This window comes from Schistocerca piceifrons, chromosome 6 (genome assembly GCF_021461385.2).
Source record: "Schistocerca piceifrons isolate TAMUIC-IGC-003096 chromosome 6, iqSchPice1.1, whole genome shotgun sequence".
In the NCBI taxonomy this organism is placed as follows: Eukaryota; Metazoa; Arthropoda; class Insecta; order Orthoptera; family Acrididae; genus Schistocerca; species Schistocerca piceifrons.
The window spans coordinates 455,239,409-455,267,339 of NC_060143.1; the positions used below are offsets into that span (position 1 = coordinate 455,239,409).

The 27,931-nt window shown below is 43.1% G+C and overlaps 1 protein-coding gene across 1 annotated transcript in view; it reads left to right on the forward strand.

Moving 5' to 3' along the window:
- Window positions 1-27,931, forward strand: part of LOC124802574 (ATP-binding cassette sub-family G member 1) — a 468,992-nt gene that overhangs the window by 398,452 nt on the left and 42,609 nt on the right. The window contains exons 4-5 of the mRNA XM_047263446.1: window positions 12,714-12,859; window positions 21,294-21,532. Coding sequence (XP_047119402.1) covers window positions 12,714-12,859; window positions 21,294-21,532 — 385 coding nt within the window. The remainder of the gene's footprint in view (window positions 1-12,713; window positions 12,860-21,293; window positions 21,533-27,931) is intronic.

Genomic DNA, 27,931 nt, shown 5'->3' on the forward strand with positions numbered 1-27,931 from the left:
CTGAACGATTTCCGAAGTGGAATGTCCAATGCGTATAGCTCCAACCACCATTCTGCAGTCAGACTCTTTTAAATGCCGCCGTGCGGTTGTAATAACGTCGGAAACCTTTTCAAATGAATCACCTAAATACAAAAGACAGCTCCACCAATGCACTGCCCATTTATACCTTACTAGTCTATCCTGTGCAAGCTTCTTCATTTCTGAATAGCTACTGCAACCTACACCCATTTGAATCCTGTCACTGTATTTATGGTTATGTCTCCTTCTACAATTTTTACTCCTCACACTTCTCTCCATTACCCAACTGACGGTTCATTGATGCGACAGGATGTGTCCTGTCAATCGATCTCTTCTTTTAGTGAAGTTACCTCTGTTCGAGTCCTCCCTCGGTCATGGGTGTGTGTGTTGTCCATAGCGCAAGTTAGTTTAAGTTAGATTAAGTAGTGTGTAAGCTTACGGACCGATGACCTAAGCAGTTTGGTCCCATAAGATTTTACCACAAATCAACAATTTTTTTCTATTTTTTCCCAAATTCGATTCAGTATGTCGTCTTTAATTATTTGATCTACTCATTGAATGGTAACCGTGATTCTGTATCACCACATTTCAAAAGCTTCTAGTCTCTTCTGGTCTCAAGTGCTTTCGTTCCCGTTTCATTTTCGTACAAAGCTACACTCCAAAATTAACAAATCTCATTTTTGAGAAATGATTTTCTTGAAGATGGCTATCTTCTTTCAATACCCTCTATACTTCGGCCATCATCAGTTATTTTGTTGCTCAAATTGCAGAATTTATCTACTAAATTTAGTGTCTTATTCCTAATCTAATTCCCTTTGCATCGTCTGATTTAATTCGACTGCATTCTGTCCCCCTTGTTTCACTTTTACTAATGTTCATTTTCTAACCTCTTTTCAAGACACTGTCCATTTCTTTCAACTATTCCTCCAAGACCTTTCTGTGTCTTACAGAAATGCAGTGGAGCCGGCCGGTGTGGCCGAACGGTTCTAGGCGCTTCAGTCTCGAACCGCGCGACCGCTACGGTCGCAGGTTCGAATCCTGCCTCGGGCATGGATGTGTGTGATGTCCTTAGGTTGGTTAGGTTTACGTAGTTCTAAGTTCTAGGGGACTGATGACCTCAGATGTTAAGTCCCATAGTGCTCAGAGCCATTTAGAAATGCAGTGGCATCGATAAAACTTGTAGTTTTTATTTCTTCTCCCGGTAATTTTATATCCTTTCCATTTTTACCTTTGGTTTCCGTTACTGCTTGTTTATTGTGCAGATACTGTGGTATTGGGGATATGCTACAACACTGTCTTATTCCTTTCTCAACCATTGCTTACCTGTTATGTCTTCCGACTCATGGCAACAGTCTGGTTTCTGTACAATTTGCAAATATCCTTTCGCTCCCTGTTTTATATGCTTGCTACCTTCAGAGTTTCAAAGAGTGTAATCAGATCAAAATTGCCAAAGGCTTTCTGTAAATCTACGAATGCTGTAAAATTAATTTTCCTTTCTTCAGTCTTGCCTTCCTTCCAACCTAAGTGGTAGGTCAGAATTCCCTCGTGTGTTCTATGTAACTCAAGATGATCTTCTCTACAGACCGGCAACTACCAGTTTCTTACGTTCTTCTGTGAACAATTCGTGTCTGTATTTTTGAAATAATGACTTATTCAACTCATGGTTCCCTAATATACATATCTGTGATCCCTAGCCTTCTTTTCAATAGAAATTATTACATTCTTCTTGAAGCCTGAAGGCATTTCGCCTGTTTCATACATCTTGCACACCAAGTGGTATAGTTTCGTCATTTCTGGAAGGGTGATGAAGCGGAAATGTTTTTAAGGAGGTGATTTAAAGTAGTGTAGGATCAAGAAATATTATCACGTGGACATGTCCCAATGGTCTGGAATACAACACGTTACAACTCCAGCGAGATTAGCAAGTCTGTGCAGAAGACGTGTAGCGGCATGTGCACAGTGTGTGTCCTCGTCATTTGTGGTATACTACAAGTGGTTACTGGCATATCTTTACAACACATTCTGTGCTCGTCTGTGAAGCAAATATAAAACTGCATAGTGTAGGAAATACGTTTTGTACCTCGTCTCGGTGGTTCCCCCAGCAACGGAGACCAACCCACGCTCCAATCAAGTTCTGTAAAACCTGCCACCTGGCCTGTCAGTCCAGTAACAGGTTCTACCAGCTCTTGACCTTCGTTGCTCCTTGCCAGCAGTCGCACGTGGAACCGCAAGAACTTGTCAGTAGCCTTTGATCAAAAGAATAGAACGAACAGGAAGTAAGGAGAGTTGATCAAAGAAAAAATGCCAAGCGCATGACGTATTCTGACTGCAGCCATTTGTAACAGGTTTGTTTCGCTAGGTGCTTTGCAGTAATTTTCATTCCCAAAACCAAATTAGCGTAAAGAACGTTTCGAAATCATCACTCCAGACTTTCAGGATTTATTGTGACAATCTAACAGGTCATGAAAATTTCCTGGAGGATTGAAACTATATATCGGACCGGAACCTGTGACCTCAACCTTTCGCGATCAAATGCTCTATCTGCTGAGCTACCGAAACACGATTCATGACCCGCCCTCCCAGATTTACCTCATCCCCTACCTTCCGAACTTCACAGAAGTTCTCCCGTGACACTTGCAGGACTAGCTCAAGGATAATGCGGAGATAAGGTTTAGCCACAGCCTGGGGTATTCTCTCCAGAATGAATGTTCACTCTGCAGCAGTGTGTGCGCTGTTGTTAAACAACCTGGCAACGTCTTTCTTCCAGGACTGATGGCACTGCTAGGCATGGAGAACTGTGAAGTTTGGAAGGTAGGAGATGAGCTACTGGCGGGAGTGCCGCGTGGGATTAGCCGAGCGGTCTGAGGCGCTGTAGTCATGGACTGTGCGGCTGGTCCCGGCGGAGGTTCGAGTCTTCACTCAGGCATGTGTGTGTGTGTTTGTCCTTAGGATAATGTAGGTTAAGTAGTGTGTAAGCTTAGCAGTTAAGTCCCATAAGATTTCAACACATTTGAACATTTGAACTGGCGGGAGTAAAGGTGTGAGGGCGGATCGTCAGTCGTGCTTGGATAGCTCAGTAGGTAGAGCATTTGCCTCTAAAGGTTAAGGTCCCAGGTCCAGCATACTGTTTTAGTCTCCAGGAATTTTTATGTCAGCACAGACTCCGCTGCAGAATGGAAGTTCATGCAGGAAACAAGTGACGCGACGAAGACGTCAGTTCCAGGGAAGGTGATTCATGTGCGTTTTCTATACAAAAATAATGCTTAGTCAGTGAATTTTCCTGAAATATCATAAAACGCACACGGCCTTTAAATGATGTTTCAGTTATTCTGTTTCTTCCTATCCATTACCACCAATCGGATACAAACATTCTTTCAATACTTGTGAATCTATTGGTGATAAACACCATATGTAATCATATATCATCTTACGATTTACTTCCTGTAATTATTTTCTTATGAATTTGATTTATTATTTGATATTTATAATTAGCAAGTCTGTTCGTACTTTTTGTAGACTGATAACGAAGAAAGCAATAATTTCTGTATTGAGGGACATCTTTTCTGTAAGATCTTAACGCCAGAGTCTAAAAATCGATTATAGAGGGCTACAAGAGAGAAAACAATTTGATGATGTGATGTGGCAACATGCGTAGCTTCATTCGGGGTGATGCTGGAAATAATTCATAGTTATACTGATACAAATGTCTAGCACTATCGCAAATGGGAACGGATAAGTGGAAACCGATACAAGTACAAACACCAGTATATGTAAATGCGCCTGTCATCTGGTGAAAATTCGGCTTATGAATTGAAATATAAGGTGGAGTGAGTTCAGGTGCCATCGATTGGTACAATACAAATTATCGTCCTGAAGAACGAACTGTAGCTACGAAATAAAACACAGCCTGATGTAAGGAATTCACGGTGACCATTCATACGTGCTTGTCACGTGAAATTTTTGTCGGTGTGGAAACAAACGGGCACATCTACATCTGCGTGACTAGTCTACAGTTCACAAGCAAATACCTTGCAGAGGGTTCATCGAAGGGCATTCAAGCTATTTCTCTATCGTTCCAATCTCGAACAGCGAGCGGGAGAAACGAACATTTAAATTTTTCCTTGCGACTTTTGATTTCTCTTATTTTATAGCGATGATCATTTATCCCTATGTAGGTGGGCGCCAACAAAATCTTTTCACAGTCTGAGGAGAAAGTTTGTGACTGAAATTTCACGAGGAGATCCTGCCGCAACGAAAAACATAATTTTTTTTTAATGATTATATCCCTCTACTTCACTATAATACAAAACGGGCTGCCCTTCTCTGAAATTTTTAAAAATCCCTTTCAACCATTTCGGACGCGGATCCAACCCAATGCAGCAATACTCCAGAAGAGGGAGGATAAGCGTAGTGTAGGCAGTCTCCTTAGTAGACGTGCTGCATCTTCTAAGTGATCTGGCAATATAATGCAATCTTTGGTTAGCTTTCCCCACAACATTTTCTAAGCCCTCATTCCAGGTTAAGTCATTCGTAATTGTAATCTCTAACTGTTTCTCTGAATTTACAGCCTTCAGAACTGTGTGATTTATCGTGTAACTGAAATTTAGCAGATTGCGCTTAGCACTTATGTAAATGACTTCACAATTTTCATTATTTAGAGTAAACTGCCACTTTTCGCATCATAAAGATAACTTGTGTAATTCATTCTGCAATTGATTTTAATCTTCTGTTGATTTTACGTGACGCTAAATGACAACACCATTTGCAAACAATCTGAGAGGACTGTTTGTTTGTCTGCCAACTCGTTTACATAGATTAGCATTAGCGAGTACCTATAATACTTCTTCGGAGACTGCCGCATATCACTTTTATTTCACTCGATGACTTCCCGTCAGTTGCTACGACCTGTGGCCTTAATGACAGGAAATTACGAATCCAGTAGTACTACTGGGAAGACACCCCACAAGCATGCAGTTTCATTACAGGCCACTTGTGAAGAACGGTGTCAAAAGTATCTTGGAGTCTGGAAACATGGAATCAATTTGAGACATCCTGTCGTTGGCATTCATTACTTCGTGAGAATAAAGAGCTAGTTATGTTTCACAAGAACGATATTTCTTCAGTCCGTGCTGACTGTGTGTCAACAGATCGTTTTCCTCGAGGTAATCCTACTGCAAATCGACTTCAGTGATATGTGTCTGTAATTCATCAGACCACTTCCTTTCTTGAGTAGTGGCGTGACCTACGCAACTTTCCAGTCTTTAGGTACGGATCTTTCTTCGAGCGAGTGGTTGTATATGATGGCTAGGTACGGACCTATTTGGTATACAATCAAGACCCAAAGAACTGCCTTTACAAACTGCATCGAATTTACCCTGCAGCGCCAAAGAAACTGGTATAGGCATGCATATCCAAATACAGAGATATTTCAACAAGAAGAATATCGCGCAGCAGTCGGCATCGCCTATATAAGACAACAAGTGTCTGGCACAGCTGTTAGATCGGTTACTGTTGCAACAATGGCAGGTTATCAAGGTTTAAGTGAGTATGGACTTGGAGTTATAGTCGGCGCACGTGGGATGGGACACAGCCTCTCCGAGATAGCGATCAAGTGGGGATTTTCCCGTACATCATGAGTGTACATGCATATCATGAACCCGGTAAAACATCAGATCTCCGACGTCGCTGCGGCCGGAAAAAGATCCTTCAAGAACGGGACTAACGACGACTGAAGAGAATCTTTCAGCGTGTCAGAAATGTAACCCTTGTGACAGAAATGCAACCCTTCCGCAAATTGATGCAGATGTCAATGCTAGGCCATCAACAAGTGTCAGCTTCAACGAAACATCATCGACATGGGCTTTCGGAGCCGAAGGCCCACTCGTGTACCCATGACGACTGTACGACACAAAGCTTTACGCCTCGCCTGGGCCCGTAAACACCGACATTGAACTGTTGATAACTGGAATCTTGTTACCTGGTCAGACAAGTCTCGTTCCAAATTGTATCGAGCGGAGGACGTGTACGGTATGGAAAAAGCCTCATGAAACCACGACCCTACATGTCAGCATGGGACTGTTCGAGCTGGTGGAGGATCTGTAATGGTATGGAGCGTGTGCATTTAGAGTGATATGGGACTCCTGACACGTCTAGATACGACTCTTAAAGGTGACACGTACGTAAGCATCCTGTCTGATCACCTGCATCCATTCATGTCCATTGTGCATTCCGACGGACTTGGGACACACCACACGTCCAGAATTGCTACAGAGTGGCTACAGGAACACTCTTCTGAGTTTAAGCACTTCTGCTGGCCACCAAACTCCCCAGACGTGAACATTATTGAGCATATCAGGGATGCCTTGCAACGTGCTGTTCTGAAGAGATCTCCACTCCCTCGTACTCTTATGGATTTATGGATAGCCCTGCAGGATTCATGGTATCACTTCCCTCCAGCACTACTTCAGAAATTGAGTCCATGCCACGTCGTGTTGCGGTACTTCTGCGTTCTCGCGGGAGCCCTACACAGTATTAGGCAAGTGCACCAGTTTCTATGGCTCTTCAGTGAATATACTTCTAAGTTACTCATGTTGGCAGCTATTCTTGATTCTAATTCTAAAATATTTACTTGGGTTTGTTTTCATTCTCACCGTCCATTGTGTAACGAATTTATTGTTCATCAGTGTAAATTTACTTCTCTCCCAGTTATTACTTTCAATTTTCAAGGCTTTGTATTACATCTTTCCTTCTTAGTAACTGCATGTTCGAATGAATTGTACGATGTGAGCGCCAATTCGGCGAGCAACCTTCTGTGCTGTCAAGCCTTGCCATAAAGTGACCATGTGTGCGGGTCTAAGCTTTAAGTAATCCTTCGAAGCATGTAGAGAGACATCGGCCAAAATAGTACTGAAAAAGAGGTTCCCGCTAAAATAAATACTATGCAAGGACAAGTCACGAGGATGGTGCAGAACGTTTTTATAGCAGTTAGGGCGGTTTCAGAGCCACAGCGTAATAACCGAAGCCTGTAAATGCATGCTACCCGCCGCACAGTGCAGCAAAGTGAGTTGCATACTGTGAGGTAGTTTCTCGTTACATGGGGTTAACCTTGTTCCTATTGCGAACTTTTTACGTTGAGACTCACTTAAGTTACGTAAGACGATTTTTGCATCAGCCAGCAATTTCAGTAATGAACTTAATTCGCGTTAATAATTGGAGAGCATGTATTTTTTACTTGGGATGATTTCGCATCTGCACATACTCATTTCCTCGACAAAATGTCCAACAGTGTAACACAGTAGTTAATTTCAAAGCTTCGGGCGATGTTAAGTCCTTCAGACAAGGAGAATTTCAAAAATTCGTCGTGTGTGTCGTGCACACAAGCACACCGGGTGAAAAGTGACTTCGTATGTGCGACTTTCTCTATAAAAACATCTTCAATAAGAAATATTTTCTTTTAATAACTTTTTCGCGTAGAAATGTATTTCTCACTGTTGTTATCGATGTCCTAAACGAAAAGTAACTTAATCCGTTACGCAGGGATCTTTTTCCGTGATACAATTAAAGAAAGAAAAAGAGGTCTTCATCTCTCAGTAGTAATTGAGCTTAAATGCGATTTCACAAAGAGAAAACGTATGTTTTCTTTTTCAAATAAAAAAATTAAACAGCAGTGCGGTTTTCGGAGGTTACGTCTCTCCTTCCTTAGTGCGAGGCAACTGCCTCATTTTCTTCATTTGCTACACTACTGGGCCTGTTTCAGGGGACAAAGGTAACACATTCAAAAAAATTTCCAAACACTAAATTATAGTTCGGAATGTATATACACTGTCCATTCACATTAGTGTGACCGTCTGTCAAAAGCCTGAATAACCGCTTTTTGCAGTGCAAACCGCTGCGAGAGGTGCAGGAAGTGAGTCGATGAGGTTATGGGAGGTACCAACAGGAAAGTGGAGCTTCGCTGAATCCCGTACCGTAGTCAACTGCATCGGGTTTCTCGGTTGAGACTCCATGACGCGAACAGCCGATCGAGGTGGTCCCACAGATTCTCGGTTGAGTTTAAATCCGGTGAGCTTGGTGGCCAGGGGAGTGCTGTAAGCTCATCCAGGTGGTCCCCGAACCATGCACGCACACTGCAAGCTGTTCGACGCGTTGCAGTGTCCTGATGGTAGATGCCGTCGTGGCGATGAAAAAGAAACTTGAAGTAGAGGTGGACGTGGTCCACAAAGATGGTTGCATATTTGTATTGATCCACTGTGCCTTGCAAAATGACAGGGTCGCATAGGAAATTCCTCGTACATTCCAACCCGGTGGATGTCCAGTTGTGGTACTGCCGTGCAAATTCCTGCCTTCGTCGCTGATGACAGCAGTCAGCGTGGGTGCATCTTCTGTGAAGGACCATATGCAGCAACGTTCGCTGAACAGTCCTTGAGGATCCACTGTTGGTAGCCCTTGGTTCATCTGGGCTGGTAGTTACTCAATAGTTGCACGTCTATTCCCCAGAACACATATCTGAAACCGTCGTTCACCTCTGTCATCTAAGACATGTGGTGCAACGCGATTGGCCCGACGCCGGTTTTGGACAGCTCCACTTTCCCATGCACAGTATTCTTTAATCACAGAGACTTGTGAACATTTCACAAACTTAGCCGTTTCGGAAATGCATCCACCCTTGGCCAGAAAGCCAATGACCACGCCCTTTTGACATCAGATAAATCGCGACGTTTTCGCACTATGACAACGACCGAACTGTTTCTCACGTCCCCCCATCACGCTTTACATATACTTCGCTGCTAGTTCTGCCACGTGCCGAGAGTGAGTGGTTATCACACATTGACGTCGAACATTGGCGGTAATCACATTAATGTGACTGGACAGTGCAAATGGTTCAAACATGTGCTGAGAATGAAACTTCCTGGCAGATTAAAACTGTGTGCCGGACCGAGACTCGAACTCGGGACCTTTGCCTTTCGTGGGCAAGTGCTCTACCAACTGAGCTACCCGACTCACGCCCCGTCCTCACAGCTTTACTTCCACCAGCACCTCGTCTCGTACCTCCTTTCTTCCAGGAGTGCTAGTCCTGCAATGTTCACAGGAGAGCTTCTGTTAAGTTTGGAAGGTGGGAGAAGAGGTACTGGCGGAAGTAAAGCTGTGAGGACGGGGTGTGAGTCGTGCTTGGGTAGCTCAGTTAGTAGAGCACTTGTCCGCGAAAGGCAAAGGTCCCGAGTTCGAGTCCCGGTCCGGCACACAGTTTTAATGTGCCAGGAAGTTTCATATCAGCACACACTTCGCTGCAGAATGAAAATCTCATCCATGTGCAGAGATTGTATTACAATCGCTTATCACTATTATATGACGATGCACCTCCAGGTGGTTCATCCTGGTAGTGTCAATGATTACATGGAATATTAAAACCAGTGAATGGTCACGTCTAAAACACTCATTTTCTGACTCGACTGGACCCTTAACCCAAAATACAGGGTGCAAATTTTAAGCTGACAAACCAGAATAACTCAAAAAATAAGTTTCACACAAAAAAACGTGTAGAATCAAAAGTTCATTATTTTCGAGGGGGACATCTGCTGGTGCTAAAATTAGCCCGTCACCCCTGTTGCCTGGGGATGGGACGGGAGGCAACTTTAAAATTTCAAATGGGAACCCTTATTTTTTATTGCAGAATCAGATTCAACATAAAAACTACGTACATTTTGTCTTAAACATTTGATTTGATTCTTGATAGTTGGCGCTGTAATTCAAGAAAATCCATGTTCTCATTTTCGTGTGGAAACTTTTTACGGATAAATAAAAAATATTTATATATATGGTTCTCGGGCGAGACGTCGGACGTCATAGTGCAAACTCCACAATATTTCGTCAGCGCAACTGGCCGACATCTTCAGGTGCGACGAACACACTGCTAAGGCAGGACCAGGGCCCCCTATTTATGCCAGTTTTAGACAGGAAGTGCGCATGCGTGGAGGCGCCAAATTCGATGGCCAATAGCGACGATATCAGCTAGTAGCTGGAAGGACAGTAACGCCACCAACAGGATGAAGAACCAAATACTTCGGCGCACGCGCGGAGGCTGCCGCCGCTGCTCTGCGCTGCCATCGGCCGCCCCAGCGACCTCTGTCGGAGGCCGCAAGCGCGGAGGCTGCCGCTGTTACTCTGCGCTGCCATCGGCCGCCCCAGCGACCTCCGACGGAAGCCGCAAGCAAAACTGCGCGTCCACGTAGGCGCCTTGATTATTCTCCCGTTGTCAACAGAATATTTATGTTGCTGGCGAATCGTCGTCAGTCTCATGACCAATAGTATTCCTCTCAGCTCGAAGCGACTTCAATATGGCCAGTGCTGGATCCCAAGCTGTACTAAGCTGAAAGCCCGTGTTTCTGTTTACAAGATTCGTCGAGTTACGTATTTCCACTGCTTCCTTAATAACACTGTCCCAGTACGAACTCGTCGATGCGAGGATTTTTGTATGTTGATAATTCATAGAATGGCCTGTACTGAGACAATGCTCGGCCACTGCACACTTTTCTGGTTGCTCCAGACGAGTGTAGCGTCGGTGTTCAGTGCATCTCTCTTCTACAGTGAGACAAGTTTGTCCGATGTACGACATGCCGCAGCTACAAGGAATCTCGTAAACACCGGGTTTTCTTAGGCCAAGGCTGTCCTTAGATGAGCCCAAGAGAGCTCTAAGTTTTGCCGGCGGACGAAAAACACATTTAACTTTATGCCTCTTCAATAATCTTCCTATTTTTGAAGAGACACCGCCGATGTATGGCAAGATGACCAGTCCCCTTTGTTCTTCGCCTTCTTCCACTTCCTCACGTTGGGTAACCCGCTTCGGTTGTAAGGCACGGCGAATCTCCCGTTCGGAATATCCATTTTGTTGGAAAACGGTGCGCAGATGGAGTAGCTCATTGGATAAGCTGTCTGAGTCTGATATGGCTCGTGCTCTGTGGACCAACGTCCTCAGTACGCCACTTCGTTGCGAAGGATGGTGACAGCTGGTGGCCTGTAAGTATAAGTCCGTGTGTGTTGGTTTACGGTACACTGAGTGACCTAACGTGCCATCTTCTTTTTTCCGTACCAACACGTCCAGAAATGGAAGTTCGCCGTTTGTCTCCATCTCCATCGTGAACTTGATGTTGGGATGAAGCGAGTTAAGATGCTCAAGAAAAACATTCAGTGACGCAATGCCGTGAGGCCAGATAACAAAGGTGTCGTCTACATATCGCCAAAAACACGTAGGTTTCAAATCCGACGTCTGGAGTGCTCTCTCCTCGAAGTCTTAGCAGTGTGTTCGTCGCACCTGAAGATGTCGGCCAGTTGCGCTGACGAAATATTGTGGAGTTTGCACTATGACATCCGACGTCTCGCCCGAGAACCATATATACAACATGTCCGTCGGGAAAGCCTCAAGCAACACAAAAAATATTTACTTCGTAAATTTTGATTCGCGAAAACTAAAACTCTCCCTCTCTCCCCATAGGGTGGGGTTTGAGAGAGAGGAATTGGTGTTTTACAAATGTTGACCCAAATATTAATTTTTTCCGCAGATTCGGATAAGTTTTGTTTGTTTCGTGATCAACTTTTTTAAAACTCTAATTCCTCTCTCTCAAACCCCACCCTGTGCGGGGAGAGGGAGAGTTTTAGTTTCAAAGAATCAAAATTTACGAAGTAAATAAGTATTTTTGTTTATCTGCAACCATTTTCCACCCAAAAATGAGAACATGGATTTTCTTGAATTACAGCGCCAACAACCAAGAATCAGAACAAAAGTTTTTTATGTAGAATCGGATTCTGCAATAAAAAATGGGGGTTCTCATTTGAAATTTTAAAGTAGCCTCCCGCCCCACTCCCAGGTGGCGGACTAATTTTAGCACCAGCAGATGTCCCCCTCGAAAATAATCAACTTTGGGTTCTAAACATTTTTTCGTGTAAAGCTTATCTTTCGAATTATTCCGGTTTGTCAAGTTGAAATTCACACCCTGTACATACAGTCTGTTCTTTCGGACATGTCCGAAAGAACAGACACAGTTTTGATCCTGCAGCCACTATGAATCAAGACACTAAGGAATGAAATACATTGGCTGCCAATGGACATTTATTTAAAATAATGGGACAAGTTGAAAGTTTGTGTCGGTCTCCTGGTGACTGGTCAGATGCGCTGACTACCATGCCATCTGGACACAGTCGTCACCACAACTGCATGGTCTACCCTAGCAAGCCTCTTGTCAGACCCAAATACCTCTGCGTCTTGATTTAAAATAGCTGCAGATGAAAATGGTGACACCACATATATAATTAAGGCGATGATGGCCAATTGTCTCTTCAATGGAGATGCACACCAAGCCTTAATTGTTATGGCAACAGGCGAGATGCCGCGAGTAATGAGGCTAATGGGCAGGGGTACTAAATCAGTAGTGTGTAGCAGGAGGGTTTGGGTCTGATGCAAAGCATGCTAGGGTAGTCCCTGCAGTTGCGATGAGTTCTGTGTCCAGATGGCGCGGCGGTGAGCTCACCTGCCAAGTAAGCAGAAGACCCTGGTTCGAGTCCCGGTCCGGCACAAGTTACAGCTTTCCCCGTTGATTTAGATCGGTGTCCACTGGCAACAAGTGTCATGAATTCCTTTGTGTCTCACTATTCATGTCGATTCCCTGCAGAAGCACTAACGAAGTCATTTTCCTGTCTTGCAGATTGACGACATCCTGGAGACGCTTAATCTGTCAGCGTGCCTCAAGACTCGCTGCGAAAAGCTGTCGGGCGGCCAGAAGAAGCGGCTCTCGATCGCGCTAGAGCTGATCGACAACCCTCCCGTTCTCTTCCTCGATGAACCCACCACGTAAGTATTCCGCGCTATGGCACCCCCGTACTTGTTTCTAGTAAAATAAAGTCGCCTTTATCTTCAAAAGCTGCAGACAAACCCAGGAGCAAAGGACGTTAATCGCTTGTTAGCAGCGGTTGTTCTCGCAGTTGTACAAATTCTTGATTACCCAGAAACGCATATTTCGCTCTTCTGCGCCACCTTTTTAACCCAAAAAGCCAATATGTAGAAGACAGCGCAAAAAGTCATGTTCTCTGCCTATTTAACGCTGAAGAGGGCACAGGTTGCAAACTCCTGATAGCCCCAGTAACTTTAAAACCCGGCCGGCCGGAGTGGCCGAGCGGTTCTAGGCGCTACAGTCTGGAACCCTGCGACAGCTGAATTAGACCAAAGTATAGAACACCTTTTGGCTGTAGACAGAAGCATCCATAGACGAATAACTAAGTGCAGAAAAGTTGTCAGTATTCGTTAATGGTTATTCGGGCATTTAGAAAAGCACACTTCAAACGATAAGGGCACCATGACAGATTGTCTGTTGCACCATCAATTCAGTTCCTAAACATAGGCACTCTCCTCTTATCTACTGGGGTGTTTCATCCGTTTTACACCACTTCACTCCTGATAGTAGCACAAGAAAAGAAAATGGTAACTTTTCGTTGTTGCACGCGGTAGCTCTCTTTTAGGATTCTGTACATCGTAAAAAAAATCTAAAAATTATCACAAAACTGTAGGATAAAAACAGCCCGTGAATAATTCATATGAAACACGTACGAACCCCGCTGAGAAAAACTGGCTAATATTTACCGCAAAAAATTCCAGCTTTGACTCTCATTCCCCAGAAATGTTATTTTAATATCATTTTTTTTCTCCGAGCTGACTTAGAGTGACATCCAAAGTGAAAATAATTTGCGAAACTCAAAATTGTTGAGACCTTCGTGGCCACGTAGTGTCTGTTGGGAGCTTCGGACGACGTTTGTTAATGATTTTTCTGACGTTTCGCCAGCACGAGTGGCTGGAATACGTCAAAGATTCGCCCTCCATTGCTGGTAGAGGATGCCAGCCACTCGTGCTCTCGGAACGTCAAAAAAATCTTTGTACAAAAGTCGGCTGAAGATCCGGCAACGAAAATCAGCAGCTAATGTGTCAAGTTGCGACGGCGACGGAGTTCCTCTACACTACACATATACCATCAACGGAAACCAAACACAGTCGCTCATTTAGTCCGCAGTGTCAAATCTGCTTACGGAAAGAGCTTGCAGCCGTTGTTGTCAATGCCCTTAATATTTCATTTCACGTCACACGACAGACAAGAGTTAGCAGGTCCGCTAGACATCACAGTCCTTGACCCTCATGACGCGTCTGTGCATCACCGGTGTGAGGCATCGGGTATGTCGTCACACAGGGTTAACTGGCGGCTGACCCGAGCAACCGATGAAGTTCCCACGCCTCGTTCTCGGCTCAGCATCCTGTTCACTTCTCAATGAATACGCTCCGCTTCCTTCAACGCCCTCACTTCGAGACATCGTGAACCGCTAAAACTTGAGTGTGTGTCCTGTACTGATCACCAAAGTGCACTATAACCGGTACTTACAGCTGTTGGCAAATTCAATGTTTCATTCTTCATCGTACACATGTACGTAAAGGAATGTGAAATACTACACTAATATTAGAGGGCAAATTTTTAATTTCTTTCCGTAATACTGGTAAGCAAAATCAATTTTTGATTGCTCTATGTAATTCAGTTTTGCTGCTTTGTATTACTATCCTATTAATTTCAAGAGCACTGCAATCTCGCAGAATCCCAGGTATGCCATTACAGTGACAGTTTGTGTAACATTCCTGTCTTTGGCCCGGCGATAGCGTAAGCATTAATGAAAAAAAGTAGCTCGCTACCGAGAAAGACGTGAATATTATTGTCCTACACATTATCTTGCCATTACTTTGCATTACAAATTATCTCTAAAGATAAAGTATTTGTAAGGAGAACACGTCATTCATCAGAGATGTTGATTTTACTGAAATATTTTACTCTTTAATGAATGATCCTTGTAAATTAGCACTTTATCTCGGAAATCTCGAAAAATATCTGCAGTATTCTCGAGTACTTTTCTTTAATGAAGCAGTCGTCGACGGAACCTTAAGTCCCAGTCACCCTCCTCATCTCTGGACCGCTTGAGCTCAGAGGGCGTGGTATACATTTGTCACACTGACACTTCCCTAATTTGTCGCCACGCGAAAGTACTCTCGCAGATGCAACAGTGGGTTCTTTGTTTTGTTCCGGAAGGAGAAAGAGTGGAACTATAGCATGTAAAGTAGTTCACTTTACTACAATGTAAATATGAAGATTTACTTAACTTTGTATAATCATTTTCCACGAGAATGCTCTGAGTATTTACGACTGTCTCTAAATTTTAAAGTATATTCGATAGAGACAAATTTTCAAGACACTTAACTTGAAGAATGGCTGACGTAATGTTCACATGACGTTCGCACCGGGGTCATCCTAAGACATTTAATACACTGCTGGGCTAATGCAATTCTGTCATCTTGGTCGTAGACTGCGACCTGAGTCGTAAGGAGACCATCGATTGTGGCGGCGTAGCGAAGCTCTAGCAAGTGTGGTTAAGCTGGCGTTTGTCATACGTCGTTGCCGCATGCAGCGACTGTACTTCCCCGCAGTTTCATTCCGTTATGTAGGCTCTGGAGAAAACACCGTAAGATTTAAGACACATCAAAGGAAAGACTGGATCTCCGGCGACACCTGCAATGAAGTTAACTGCAGGAAAGAACTAAAACAAAAGTTAACCTTTGTAATCCAAGAGCTCTGAAGACTGAAGCGCATAAAGACTCCACGGAGGCGAAAAAAGGGATAACGCAAGATAAAACAAAATAGCTAGTTCAGCATACACAGTTAGTAGAAGAGGTGGCAAGAGCTCTACAGCTCTACAATGTCACTAAACGGCTGCCAATGACGAACTTTAGACATCAAGGACCAGTCAAGAACAAGGGTGGGGTGATGATAACGACCCAATAGCCTCTGCTACAAAGATGAGAGAAGCATCTCAAGGGGCTGGTAAATCATCAAGACAATCAAGAGGAACAGGAGAGAGATGTTCCAGAGGAAGTCGAAGCAGATCAAGACATAAATCTGCAGTGTTACACAATGGACGAAATTAGAATTGCTTTGAGAAGCCTAAAACATGCAAAGGCTCCAGGCCTAGATAGCATAGCTTCGGAGATCTTAAAAGCCGACATCGAAACTAGTATTAAAATACTTCACCCCTTGTTGCAGCATATCTGGCTCGAAGAGAAACCCCCAACTGACTGCGTAAAAAATCAGTCCCGTTTTCGGGCACAACACAGTTGTGCTGATCTTATTACACAGTATTAGAAAAAAATAAGGAATTCCACGCAACCAAATACCTAGAATTCATTGATTTTGAAATGACCCCCAATTCTTTGAAACAAGTGCTGTGGCAGGTGTTGCGGAAGTATGGTATACCACAGTAGATGCCAAACATCATCAAAGATCTGTATGTTGATTACAAATGTTGTGTTCTCCACAAGGGAAATCTCACAGAGCCAACAGAGCTAACACCTGAAGTCCAGCAAGGATGTGTTATATCACTAGCGCTTTTTCTACTTTTCTTGGTTCAATTAAGAGAAGAGTAACAGCAGGCAGCAATGGAGAAATCCGTTGGAAAAAACCATGAACGCCTGGAGCTTATGGATTTCGCACACGACATACCATTATCACCTCAAAGGCTCATGAAAGCTAAATTAAACTCACTGAACAATGAAGCAGAGATTGCTGGCCTCAAGGTAAATATGGGTAAAACAAGGAAAATTAGAATAACTTCTGGGAACATTGAACTGCCTTGGTTCATAATGGGGCAGCAAACGGAGATTATCAGTTCATTCTTACATCTGCGTAATGTGGTAAAAGATGATGGTAGAACTGCAGCAAATATGAAGAACCGCATAAAGAAGACAAATGCTGTCTTCATATAATTGTATCAAAATATGGCGAAACAGAAATATCACATGCAGAAAACTGTATTTTTAATACAAATGTAGAGGCTGTCCTATAGAGCAGTGAAAGGTGGAAAGTAGACAGGATGATAATTTGACAGTTACAGAGCTTCGTAAATGGGCGTTTCCCGCGCGGCATGAATATCTGGTGACCAGAAAGACAAGTAGTGAAGAGCTCTGTAGGAAAATAATCCATATACTTATAGAAGACCAGAGAGGTGAGAGAAGGTGAAGATGAGTACGGTACACATTGAGAAAGTCACACATAGCATTGCGAAGAAGGTACTGGATCTGAGTCCCCACGGAACAAGGAAAAGAGACAGGCCCAGATGTACACGGAAGAGTACAGCGAAAGGGGAAGCAAAGAGAGTTGGTATATACTAAGATGGTATCTGTTCTTTCGGACATGTCCGAAAGAACAGATACCATCGATGACCATGCAGCTTGTTAGAATGAAATTACAATGAAATGAACACCCTTAGCTACTTACAGGCGTTGAAATGCGTCAACGGGGACAGATGAAAATGTGTGTCCCGACCGGGACTCGAACCCGCGATCTCCTGCTTACATGGCAGACGCTCTATCCATCTGAGCCACCGAGGACTGCAGGGGTTTATCTCTGGCACGCCTCCCGCGAAACCCACATTCTCAACGTATTATCCCGCACTACATTCGTAGTGCCCCCGCCGATTATACTCATTACTCGCGGCGCGTTGCCGATTCCCGTAAGAGTTCGGGCACTGTTTGTGCATTCGCACAGAAGAAGAAGATGGTCAAGTGGCCGGTGAGCCTTCTCTATATATATACTAAGATGGCATCTGTTCTTTCGGACATGTTCTAGGAGCTACAGTCAGGAACCGCGGGACCGCTACGGTCACAGGTCCGAATCCTGCCTCGGGCATGGATGTGTGTGGTGTCCTTAGGTTTTTTTTTTCCAATCAGTCTACTGACTGGTTTGATGCGGCCCGCCACGAATTCCTTTCCTGTGCTAACCTCTTCATCTCAGAGTAGCACTTGCAACCTACGTCTTCAATTATTTGCTTGACGTATTCCAATTACTGTCTTCCTCTACAGTTTTTGCCCTCTACAGCTCCCTCTAGTACCATGGAAGTCATTCCCTCATGTCTTAGCAGAAGTTCTATCATCCTGTCCCTTCTCCTTATCAGTGTTTTCCACATATTCCTTTCCTCTCCGATTCTGCGTAGAACCTCCTCATTCCTTACCTTATCAGTCCACCTAATTTTCAACTTTCGTCTATAGCACCACATCTCAAATGCTTCGATTCTCTTCTGTTCCGGTTTTCCCACAGTCCATGTTTCACTACCATACAATGCTGTACTCCAGACGTACATCCTCAGAAATTTCTTCCTCAAATTAAGGCCGGTATTTGATATTAGTAGACTTCTCTTGGCCAGAAATGCCTTTTTTGCCATAGCGAGTCTGCTTTTGATGTCCTCCTTGCTCCGTCCGTCATTAGTTATTTTACTGCCTAGGTAGCAGAATTCCTTAACTTCATTGACTTCGTGACCCTCAATCCTGATAAGTTTCTCGCTGTTCTCATTTCTACTACTTCTCATTACCTTCGTCTTTCTCCGATTTACTCTCAAACCATACTGTGCACTCATTAGACTGTTCATTCCGTTCAGCAGGTCATTTAATTCTTCTTCACTTTCACTCAGGATAGCAATGTCATCAGCGAATCGTATCATTTATATCCTTTCACCTTGTATTTTAATTCCACTCCTGAACCTTTCTTTTATTTCCATCATTGCTTCCTCGATGTACAGATTGAAGAATGGGGGCGAAAGGCTACAGCCTTGTCTTACACCTTTCTTAATACGAGCACTTCGTTCTTGATCGTCCACTCTTATTATTCCCTCTTGGTTGCTGTACATATTGTATTTGACCCGTCTCTCCCTATAGCTTACCTCTACTTTTTTCAGAATCTCGAACAGCTTGCACCATTTTATATTGTAGAACGCTTTTTCCAGGTCGACAAATCCTATGAAAGTGTCTCGATTTTTCTTTAGCCTTGCTTCCATTATTAACCGTAACGTCAAAATTGCCTCTCTCGTCCCTTTACTTTTCCTAAAGCCAAACTGATCGTCACCTAGCGCATTCTCAATTTTCTTTTACATTCTTCTGTGTATTATTCTTGTAAGCAGCTTCGATGCATGAGCTGTTAAGCTGATTGTGCGATAATTCTCGCACTTGTCAGCTCTTGCCGTCTTCGAAATTGTGTGGATGATGCTTTTCCGAAAGTCAGATAGTGTATCGCCAGACTCATATATTCTACACATCAACGTGAATAGTCGTTTTGTTGCCACTTCCCCCAATGATTTTAGAAATTCTGATGGAATGTTATCTATCCCTTCTGCCTTATTTGACCGTAAGTCCTCCAAAGCTCTTTTAAATTCCGATTCTAATACTGGATCCCCTATCTCTTCTAAATCGACTCCTGTTTCTTCTTCTATCACATCAGACAAATCTTCACGTCATAGAGGCTTTCAATGTATTCTTTCCACCTATCTGCTCTCTCCTCTGCATTTAGCAGTGAAATTCCCGTTGCACTCTTAATGTTACCACCGTTGCTTTTAATGTGACTTTCCTGTTTGCTGAGTTTGTCCTTCTGACAATCATATCTTTTTCGATGTCTTCACATTTTTCCTGCAGCCATTTCGTCTTAGCTTCCCTGCACTTCCTATTTATTTCATTCCTCAGTGACTTGTATTTCTGTATTCCTGATTTTCCCGGAACATGTTTGGACTACCTCCATCCTCCTTTCATCAATCAACTGAAGTATTTCTTCTGTTACCCATGGTTTCTTCGCAGCTACCTTCTTAGTACCTATGTTTTCCTTCCCAAGTTCTGTGATGGCCCTTTTTAGAGATGTCCATTCCTCTTTAACTGTACTGCCTACTGCGCTATTCCTTATTGCTGTATCTATAGCGTTAGAGAACTTCAAAAGTATCTCGTCATTCCTTAGTACTTCCGTATCCCACTTCTTTGCGTATTGATTCTTCGTGTCTAATGTCTTGAACTTCAGCCCACTCTTCATCACTACTGTATTGTGATCTGAGTCTATATCTGCTCCTGGGTACGCCTTACAATTCAGTATCTGATTTCGGAATCTCTATCTGACCATGATGTAATCTAATTGAAATCTTCCCGTATCTCCCGGCCTTTTCCAAGTATACCTCTTCCTCTTGTGATTCTTGAACAGGGTATTCGCTATTAATAGTTGAAACTTGTTACAGAACTCAATTTGTCTTTCTCCTCTTTCATTCCTTGTCCCAAGCCCATATTCTCCTGTAACGTTTTCTTCTACTCCTTCCCCTACAACTGCATTCCAGTCACCCATGACTATTAGATTTTCGTCCCCCATTACATACTGCATTACCCTTTCAATATCCTCATACACTTTCTCTATCTGTTCATCTTCAGCTTGCGACGTCGGCATGTATACCTGAACTATCGTTGTCGGTGTTGGTCTGCTGTCGATTCTGATTAGAACAACCCGGTCACTGAACTGTTCACAGTAACACACCCTCTGCCCTACCTTCCTATTCATAACGAATCCCACACCTGTTATACCATTTTCTGCTGCTGTTGATATTACCCGATACTCATCTGACCAGAAATCCTTGTCTTCCTTCCACTTCACTTCACTGACCCCTACTATATCTAGACTGAGCCGTTGCATTTCCCTTTTCAGATTTTCTAGTTTCCCTGCCATGTTCAAGCTTCTGACATTCCACGCCCCGACTCGTAGAACGTGATCCTTTCGTTGATTATTCAATCTTTTTCTCATGGTAACCTCCCCCTTGGCAGTCCCCTCCCGGAGATCCGAATGGGGGACTATTCCGGAATCTTTTGCCAATGGAGAGATCATCATGACACTTCTTCAATTACAGGCCACATGTCCTGTGGATGATACATGTAACGTGTCTTTAATGCAGTGGTTTCCATTGCCTTCTGCATCCTGATGTCGTTGATCATTGCTGATTCTTCCGCCTTTAGGGGCAATTTCCCACCCCTAGGATAAGAGAGTGCCCTGAACCTCTATCCGCTCCTCCGCCCTCTTTGACAAGGCCGTTGGCAGAGTGAGGCTGATTTCTTATGCCGGAAGTCTTCGGCCGCCAATGCTGATTATTTATCAAAATTTAGGCAGTGGCGGGGATCGAACCCGGGACCGAAGACGTTTTGATTATGAATCAAAGATGCTACCCCTAGACCACGGGTACGTCATTAGGTTAGTTGGGTTTAAGTAGTTCTAAGTTCTAGGGGACTGATGAGCACAGCAGTTAAGTCCCATAGTGCTCAGAGCCATTTGACAAGTCTCAAACAGAAGTTCTGAGATTTGTCCTTGGTTTCCTGCGTGCTGCTGTATAATTCGCTACGCTGCGGCTGGGCGTTTCAGGGGCCTGGACAGCCTGTCGTCGCTGCAGTGCGTCTCGATGCTCAAGTCCCTGGCACGGGGCGGCCGCACCGTCGTCTGCACCATCCACCAGCCCAGCGCGACCATCTTCCACATGCTGGACCACGTGTACGTGCTGGCGCAGGGCCACTGCGTCTACCAGGGCTCCAGCCTCAACGTCGTGCCCTACCTCAACTCCGTGGGGCTCGAGTGCCCCCAGTACCACAACCCCGCTGACTACAGTAAGTCGAAAACCACAACAATAGTAAAAAAAGCAGCGATTCAATATTTACAGCCATTTGTCCTCAGTTGCTGCTTGAATGTTGTTGATATAAAAATAACTTTTACTGGTCTTTCTCAACTGCGTTTTTAGCATGGTTGTTACCCAAACGCGTTTCATCTAACTGCAATAGTCTTACAATATATATACAGGGTGGTCCATTGATAGTGACGGGGCCAAATATCTCACGAAATAAGCACCAAACGGAAAAAACTACAAAGAACGAAACTCGTCTAGCTTGAAGGGGGAAAGTAGACGGCGCTATGGTTGGCCCGGTAGATGGCGCTGCCATAGGTCAAACGGATATCAACAGCGCCTTTTTTTTAAAAAACAGGAACCCCCATTTTTTATTACATATTCGTCTAGTACATGAGGAAATATGAATGTTTTATTTGGACCACTTTTTTCCCTTTGTGACAGATGGCGGTGTAATAGTCACAAACATATAAGTACGTGGTATCACGTAACATTCCGCCAATGCGGGCGGTATTTTCTTCGTGATACATTACCCGTGTTGAAATGGACGGTTTACCAGTTGCGGAAAAGGTCGAGATCGTGTTGATGTATGACTACTGTGATCAAAATGCCCAACGGGCGTGTGCTATGTATGCTGCTCGGTATCCTGGACGACATCATCCAAGTGTCCGGGCCGTTCGCCGGATAGTTACGTTATTTAAGAAAACAGGAAGTGTTCAGCCACATGTAAAACTCCAACCACGACCTGCAGCAAATGATGATTCCGAAGCAGGTGTTTTAGCTGCTGTCGCGGCTAATCCGCACTTCAGTAGCACACAAATTGCGCGAGAATCGGGAATCTCGAAAACGTCGGTGTTGAGAATGCTACATCAACATCGATTGCACCCGTACCATATTTCTATGCACCAGGAATTGCATGGCGACGACTTTGAACGTCGTGTACAGTTCTGCCACTAGGCACAAGAAAAATTACGGGACGATGACAGACTTTTAGCACGCCTTCTACCTAGCGACGAAGCGTCATTCACTAACAGTGGTAACGTAAACCGGCATAACATGCACTATTAGGCAACGGAAAATCCACGATGGCTGCGACAGTTAGAACATCAGCGACCTTGGCGGGTTAATGTATGGTGCGGCATTATGGGAGGAAGGATAATTGGCCCCCATTTTATCGATGGCAATCTAAATGGTGCAGTGTATGCTGATTACCTACGTAATGTTCTACCGATGTTACTACAAGATGTTGCATTGCATGACAGAATGGCGATGTACTTCCAACATGATGGATGTCCGGCACATAGCTTGCGTGCGGTTGAAGCGGTATTGAATAGCATATTTCATGACAGGCCCGTAAGTTCACCGGATCTGACGTCCCCGATTTCTTTCTGTGGGCAAAGTTGAAGGATATTTGCTATCGTCATCCACCGACAACGCCTGACAACATGCGTCAGCGCATTGTGAATGCATGTGCGACTATTATGGAAGGCGAACTACGCGCTGTTGAGAGGAATGTCGTTACACGTATTGCCAAATGCATTGAGGCTGACGGACATCATTTTGAGCATTTATTGCATAAATGTGATATTTACTGGTAATCACGCTGTAACAGCATGCGTTCTCAGAAATGATAAGTTCACAAAGGTAAGTGTATCACATTCGAACAACCGAAACAAAATGTTCAAACGTACCTACATTCTGTATTTTAATTTAAAAAACCTACCTGTTACCAACTGTTCGTCTAAAATTGTGAGCCATATGTTTGTGACTATTACAGCGCCATCTAAAGGCGAAAAAAGTGGTCCAACTAAAACATTCATATTTATTTACGTACTACACGAATATGTAATAAAAAATAGGGGTTCCTATTGAAAAAAACGCAGTTGATATCCGTTTGAACTACGGCAGCGTCATCTAGCGGGCCAACCATAGCGCCATCTGGTTTCCCTCTTCAAGCTAGCCAAGTTTCGTTGTTTGTAGTTTTTTCATTTGACGCTTATTTCGTGAGATATTTGGCCCAGTCACGATCAATGGACCACCCTGTCGATATGGACCGTATATATGCTTACTTCTGCCGTGTAGAGGTTTGAAACCTACATGTATGTCAGATAACAGGTGGTATAAGGTTGAGTATCTGTGAATGTGGAGCTGAGAGTTGCAGTTTCTCTCATTTATGTCTGAAATCAAGCACGAGTTTTAATAATTGGGTGACTTCCTGAATTAGTATGCTGCCAGAGGGATAAGACCCTTATGGAATAGCGTCATTTTTATTGACAAGTGAGTTGACAGGCAAGGCATCATTGTCGGAGTATATGGTAACGAATTCAGACCAAATAAAGCATTCATGTCACAGTAAAGGATGCCCAACAGCACACCTGTATTTTTGCTTGCAAGCGATTACAAATAGAAGGGTGCCGAATGGAATCCTGTGATGGACTGTACTTAGCATCTTGTACCTTCAGCTGCTATTCAACAACGGTCCTTGCTGGCCCTGGAGAACGAGAAGGTTCCCACTTCATCATGTCCCACATGTGGTGATCTGGCTGGTCAATTGTTGTACATCACATAGCATCACAGCAGCTGTATGTGGCCATGTGTTGTCCTGTTGGAAAAGCACATCACCTTCCTAGCGAAAACATGGAAGTAGCACAGGTTTAGCAATCTGAGCAATGAACTGGTTACTTTACTCTGCAGAAACACCAAATGTAACCGCATGTGGTAACTGATGGTCTCCCATACCATGAAGCCAGCGATGGAACCTCTGTGTCATGGGCGAATGCTCTCTGGAATCGGCAGCTCGCCAGGTCTACACTATACATATCTCCGTCAATCACTCACATACAAACAGAAACCGCTCTCGTCACTGAAGAAAAAAGAGCGCCATTTTACTCTTCAGTCAACCCTTTCACAACACCGGAGTAGCCATGCTTTGTGGTGTCAGGTGTCTGTAGTAGCCTGAACAGAGACACACATTATCTTAATCCTGCTGCAAGCAGGCAGTTCCTAAAGGTCCCTGATGAAACAAAAGGGCAACATGTACCTGGACTTCATACCTGAATGATGTTAGATCAGCCAGCTGCTCACACAGTGCACTGATCTTGACATCTGTCTGTACTATGCAGATGTCTGCTATGTATTGCATGTGGTCTTTGTATTTTGTGTTGTTCTGTGTTGGGTGAGGACTTGTGTGTGTGGGATGTTCATTTCTGTATTGTTCACATATTTTTTGGTTTAATTTATCTACCATGTGGGTATCATAGCCATTTTCTACTGCTATTTCTTTTATTGTGTTTAGTTCTTGTATGTAGTTCTGTTTGCTTATAGGTACTCTGTTTAATCTATGAAACATGAATATGAAGTTTGCTTGCTTACGTGTCATTGAGTGGTTTGACAGGTTGTGAATGGTGGTGCTTGTGGTTCTCCATTTCCTGAATATTGTGGAGTCATGTGTGTTATTTGCTTTTTGTAAGGTGAGATCTAGAAAATGTAATGTGTTGTTTGTTTTCGTTTCTAATGCGAAGTTAATTTTTGGGGTAAGTTGTTTCTTTCATTGTGTCACTGTTCTATGTGTGTATGTGTTCCATCAGTCAGGCATATTACGCCATCAACGTAACGGTACCAGCATATAACTTCGTCGTATTTTTGTTTTATTATGTGTCTGAATATCATGTTCTCCAGGTTGTTCATAAATATGTTACCTAGGATGCCACTAATTGGTGATCCCATTGGCAGTCCTTCATGATGAGAATAAAATTCTTCGTTGAACACAAAATAATTTTATGATTTTATGGTTTTGAGTATGGTTGTTAGCTAATTAATGTGTATGTCTGGTGTGTTTCCTTGCTGTTTTAATCTTTGTGTGATGATGTTGATTGCTTGGAGTATACATACAAAACTAAATGGCACATACTCAACTCCAATAGCAAAATTGTTCACAGAATATGGAACATATTAAAGACACAACACTGAAAAAGATCAGAACACAATAAACACCCACAGATAAATTTAACAGATCACGAATATATGAACTCACATGCAACACTTGCAGTCAGTATACATAGGACAGAAATGCAGAAACTTCAAAACCAGTTATTCACAACATCTCAGAGCTTTTAAAAAAGCAACAGCTCCCATAGTACATTTGCTGACCACCTAACAGCCCACAATCACCACCCAACTACAACAGCAACAGACTTTAGAATACCAGAAAGCAGCCACAGCCCATACAGCAAATTGACCATTGAGGAAAACTTCCATGTACAAAAGGCAATAACAGAAAAAAACAGGTCATAAATCAATACATTGTGCTCTGCAAGGGCACAGTATTCAGAACATTAAAGGAAATTTACAGAAAAGACAACAGAAGCAGTTACCACACACACACACACACACACACACACACACACACATACACAAGCAGATAAAATGTAAACAAAATTCACATTTGGCACCAAACTCACTGGTGAACAAATGAACACTGACTGGGCTGGGACACACTACTGCCACGATTACAGTGTGTCTTGGTGAAGTGTAAAGTGCTTTTTATGACAAAATTTCAGAAAATATGTGTTATATTGACGTGCGCTTCACAACACCTCATTAGGATGCTGAGAAAAAAGGGCTTTCCATACAAAAACGTAAGTAAAAAAGAATATATGCGCGAAACATCGCGACAAACCAAATTACGTTTAAAGTATAAAATGATAGGTTAACTCCCAACAAAATTTGTCATCAACATCGTTTGGTTCCTGATGACAAGCTACCTGTACGAAACGATACGGAAATGGCCCTACAAAACCATGTAAACAGAATGTAACTAACAGAAACAAACAGTTGTTTGAACTAAATATTTCTGTAATTTTGCAAGTAAAAATATTCTCATTCCAGATTAAATAAAACAGTAACCCATTGATGATAGCAAAAAGGTGCTGAAACATGTTTAGGAATTTTGAAAAAAAACAGTGTTTTGCAAAACTGGCGGACCTTACATCTAACAATTTTTAAAATATGAAGTTAGGGGAAAATAGCCTATATAGCACCAGCTCTCAAATCGCAGCACCACTTTTTTAGATTTACCGGTCCTACTTACACACCACCTAGCGGGAGTAGTTTGAACTAGGGAACACTCCCATGATGCTACAATAGTTTGGTTTCAGTGGCTGTGGTAATATGTCTTGTATTTGGTTTACGAGAAAAGTGACTATTTGCATGTAAGATTTGTGTACTTTTCGTAAGGATAGAACATAATTTCATTCATATCTATTACATATAATTAAGATATATTTAAGTACCCTTTGACATCTTTATAAGTTTCATTCAGTCGATTGTTTAGCTTACAGAATGACAAACTCAGAAAATGGCGTGGTTGGCGAAATCGCAACACTGCGTAATTGCCTAAATAGCACCAGTGCGATTTAGGAATCTTTACTGGTGCGATTTAAGAACCTTAGTACTGAAAGTCATTTAGGCTAAATCTTTTAATCCATTTATGGAGTGTAATGTTTCCAAACTAAGATAAATAATTTCGCGGTGATCGTGAAAGTTGAAGTTTCATAACAAATATTATTTTTTCCCCTTCTCCATTGCAGATTTCCATTATGATGGCTGGGAGGACATACGGGAAGTGGTCTCCAGAAAGTATGACATATTTGTTGGGGGATTTTAAAGAAGGGTAAATAAAAATAAATGAATGTTGCAGAAAATATGGAAAACCAAAGAAAATGTTTCGAAGACATATTCGAATTGAAGTTATAGGGGGACTCAACCGTGGCAACAATGGGGCAGTGAATAGAGGACAAACAGTATTACCACTTTCAGCAGAAAAAGAACTTATTAATGTCATTTTAGAGTTCGAAGAGAACCTGTTCCGTCTTACGATAACTGACGTAAGGAAGTTAGCTTTTCAAATACTTGAGCCTAATCCCCATCTAGACAATCCATTCAGTAAAGAGAAAAAATGGCTGGTAAGAAATGGTTCAACACTTTTGTGAAACGTCATCTGACACTAACTTTATGACAGCCTGAAAACGTATCTATTGCTAGGGTTAGAGGTTTTAATAAAGAAAATGTTAACAAGATTTTTGATATTCCAGAAAAAAATGGAGATGAGCATAAACTAAATGCACTGACCATTTTCAGTGTTGATGAATCGGGTTTCTCAACTGTACAAAAGAAATCTCCCAAGATATTGTCACAGAAGGGAAAACTTCAAGTGGGTAGTGTTTCTAGTGTCGAAGGAGGAACTAACACTACAATTGTCAGCTGTACGAGCGCTATTGGTAATTATGTGCCCCCCATGATAGTATTTAAGAGGCTCAGGATGCATCCTTCCCTGAAAACTGGTGCTCTACCAGGAGCTCTTGCGGAAATTTCACACACTGGTGAG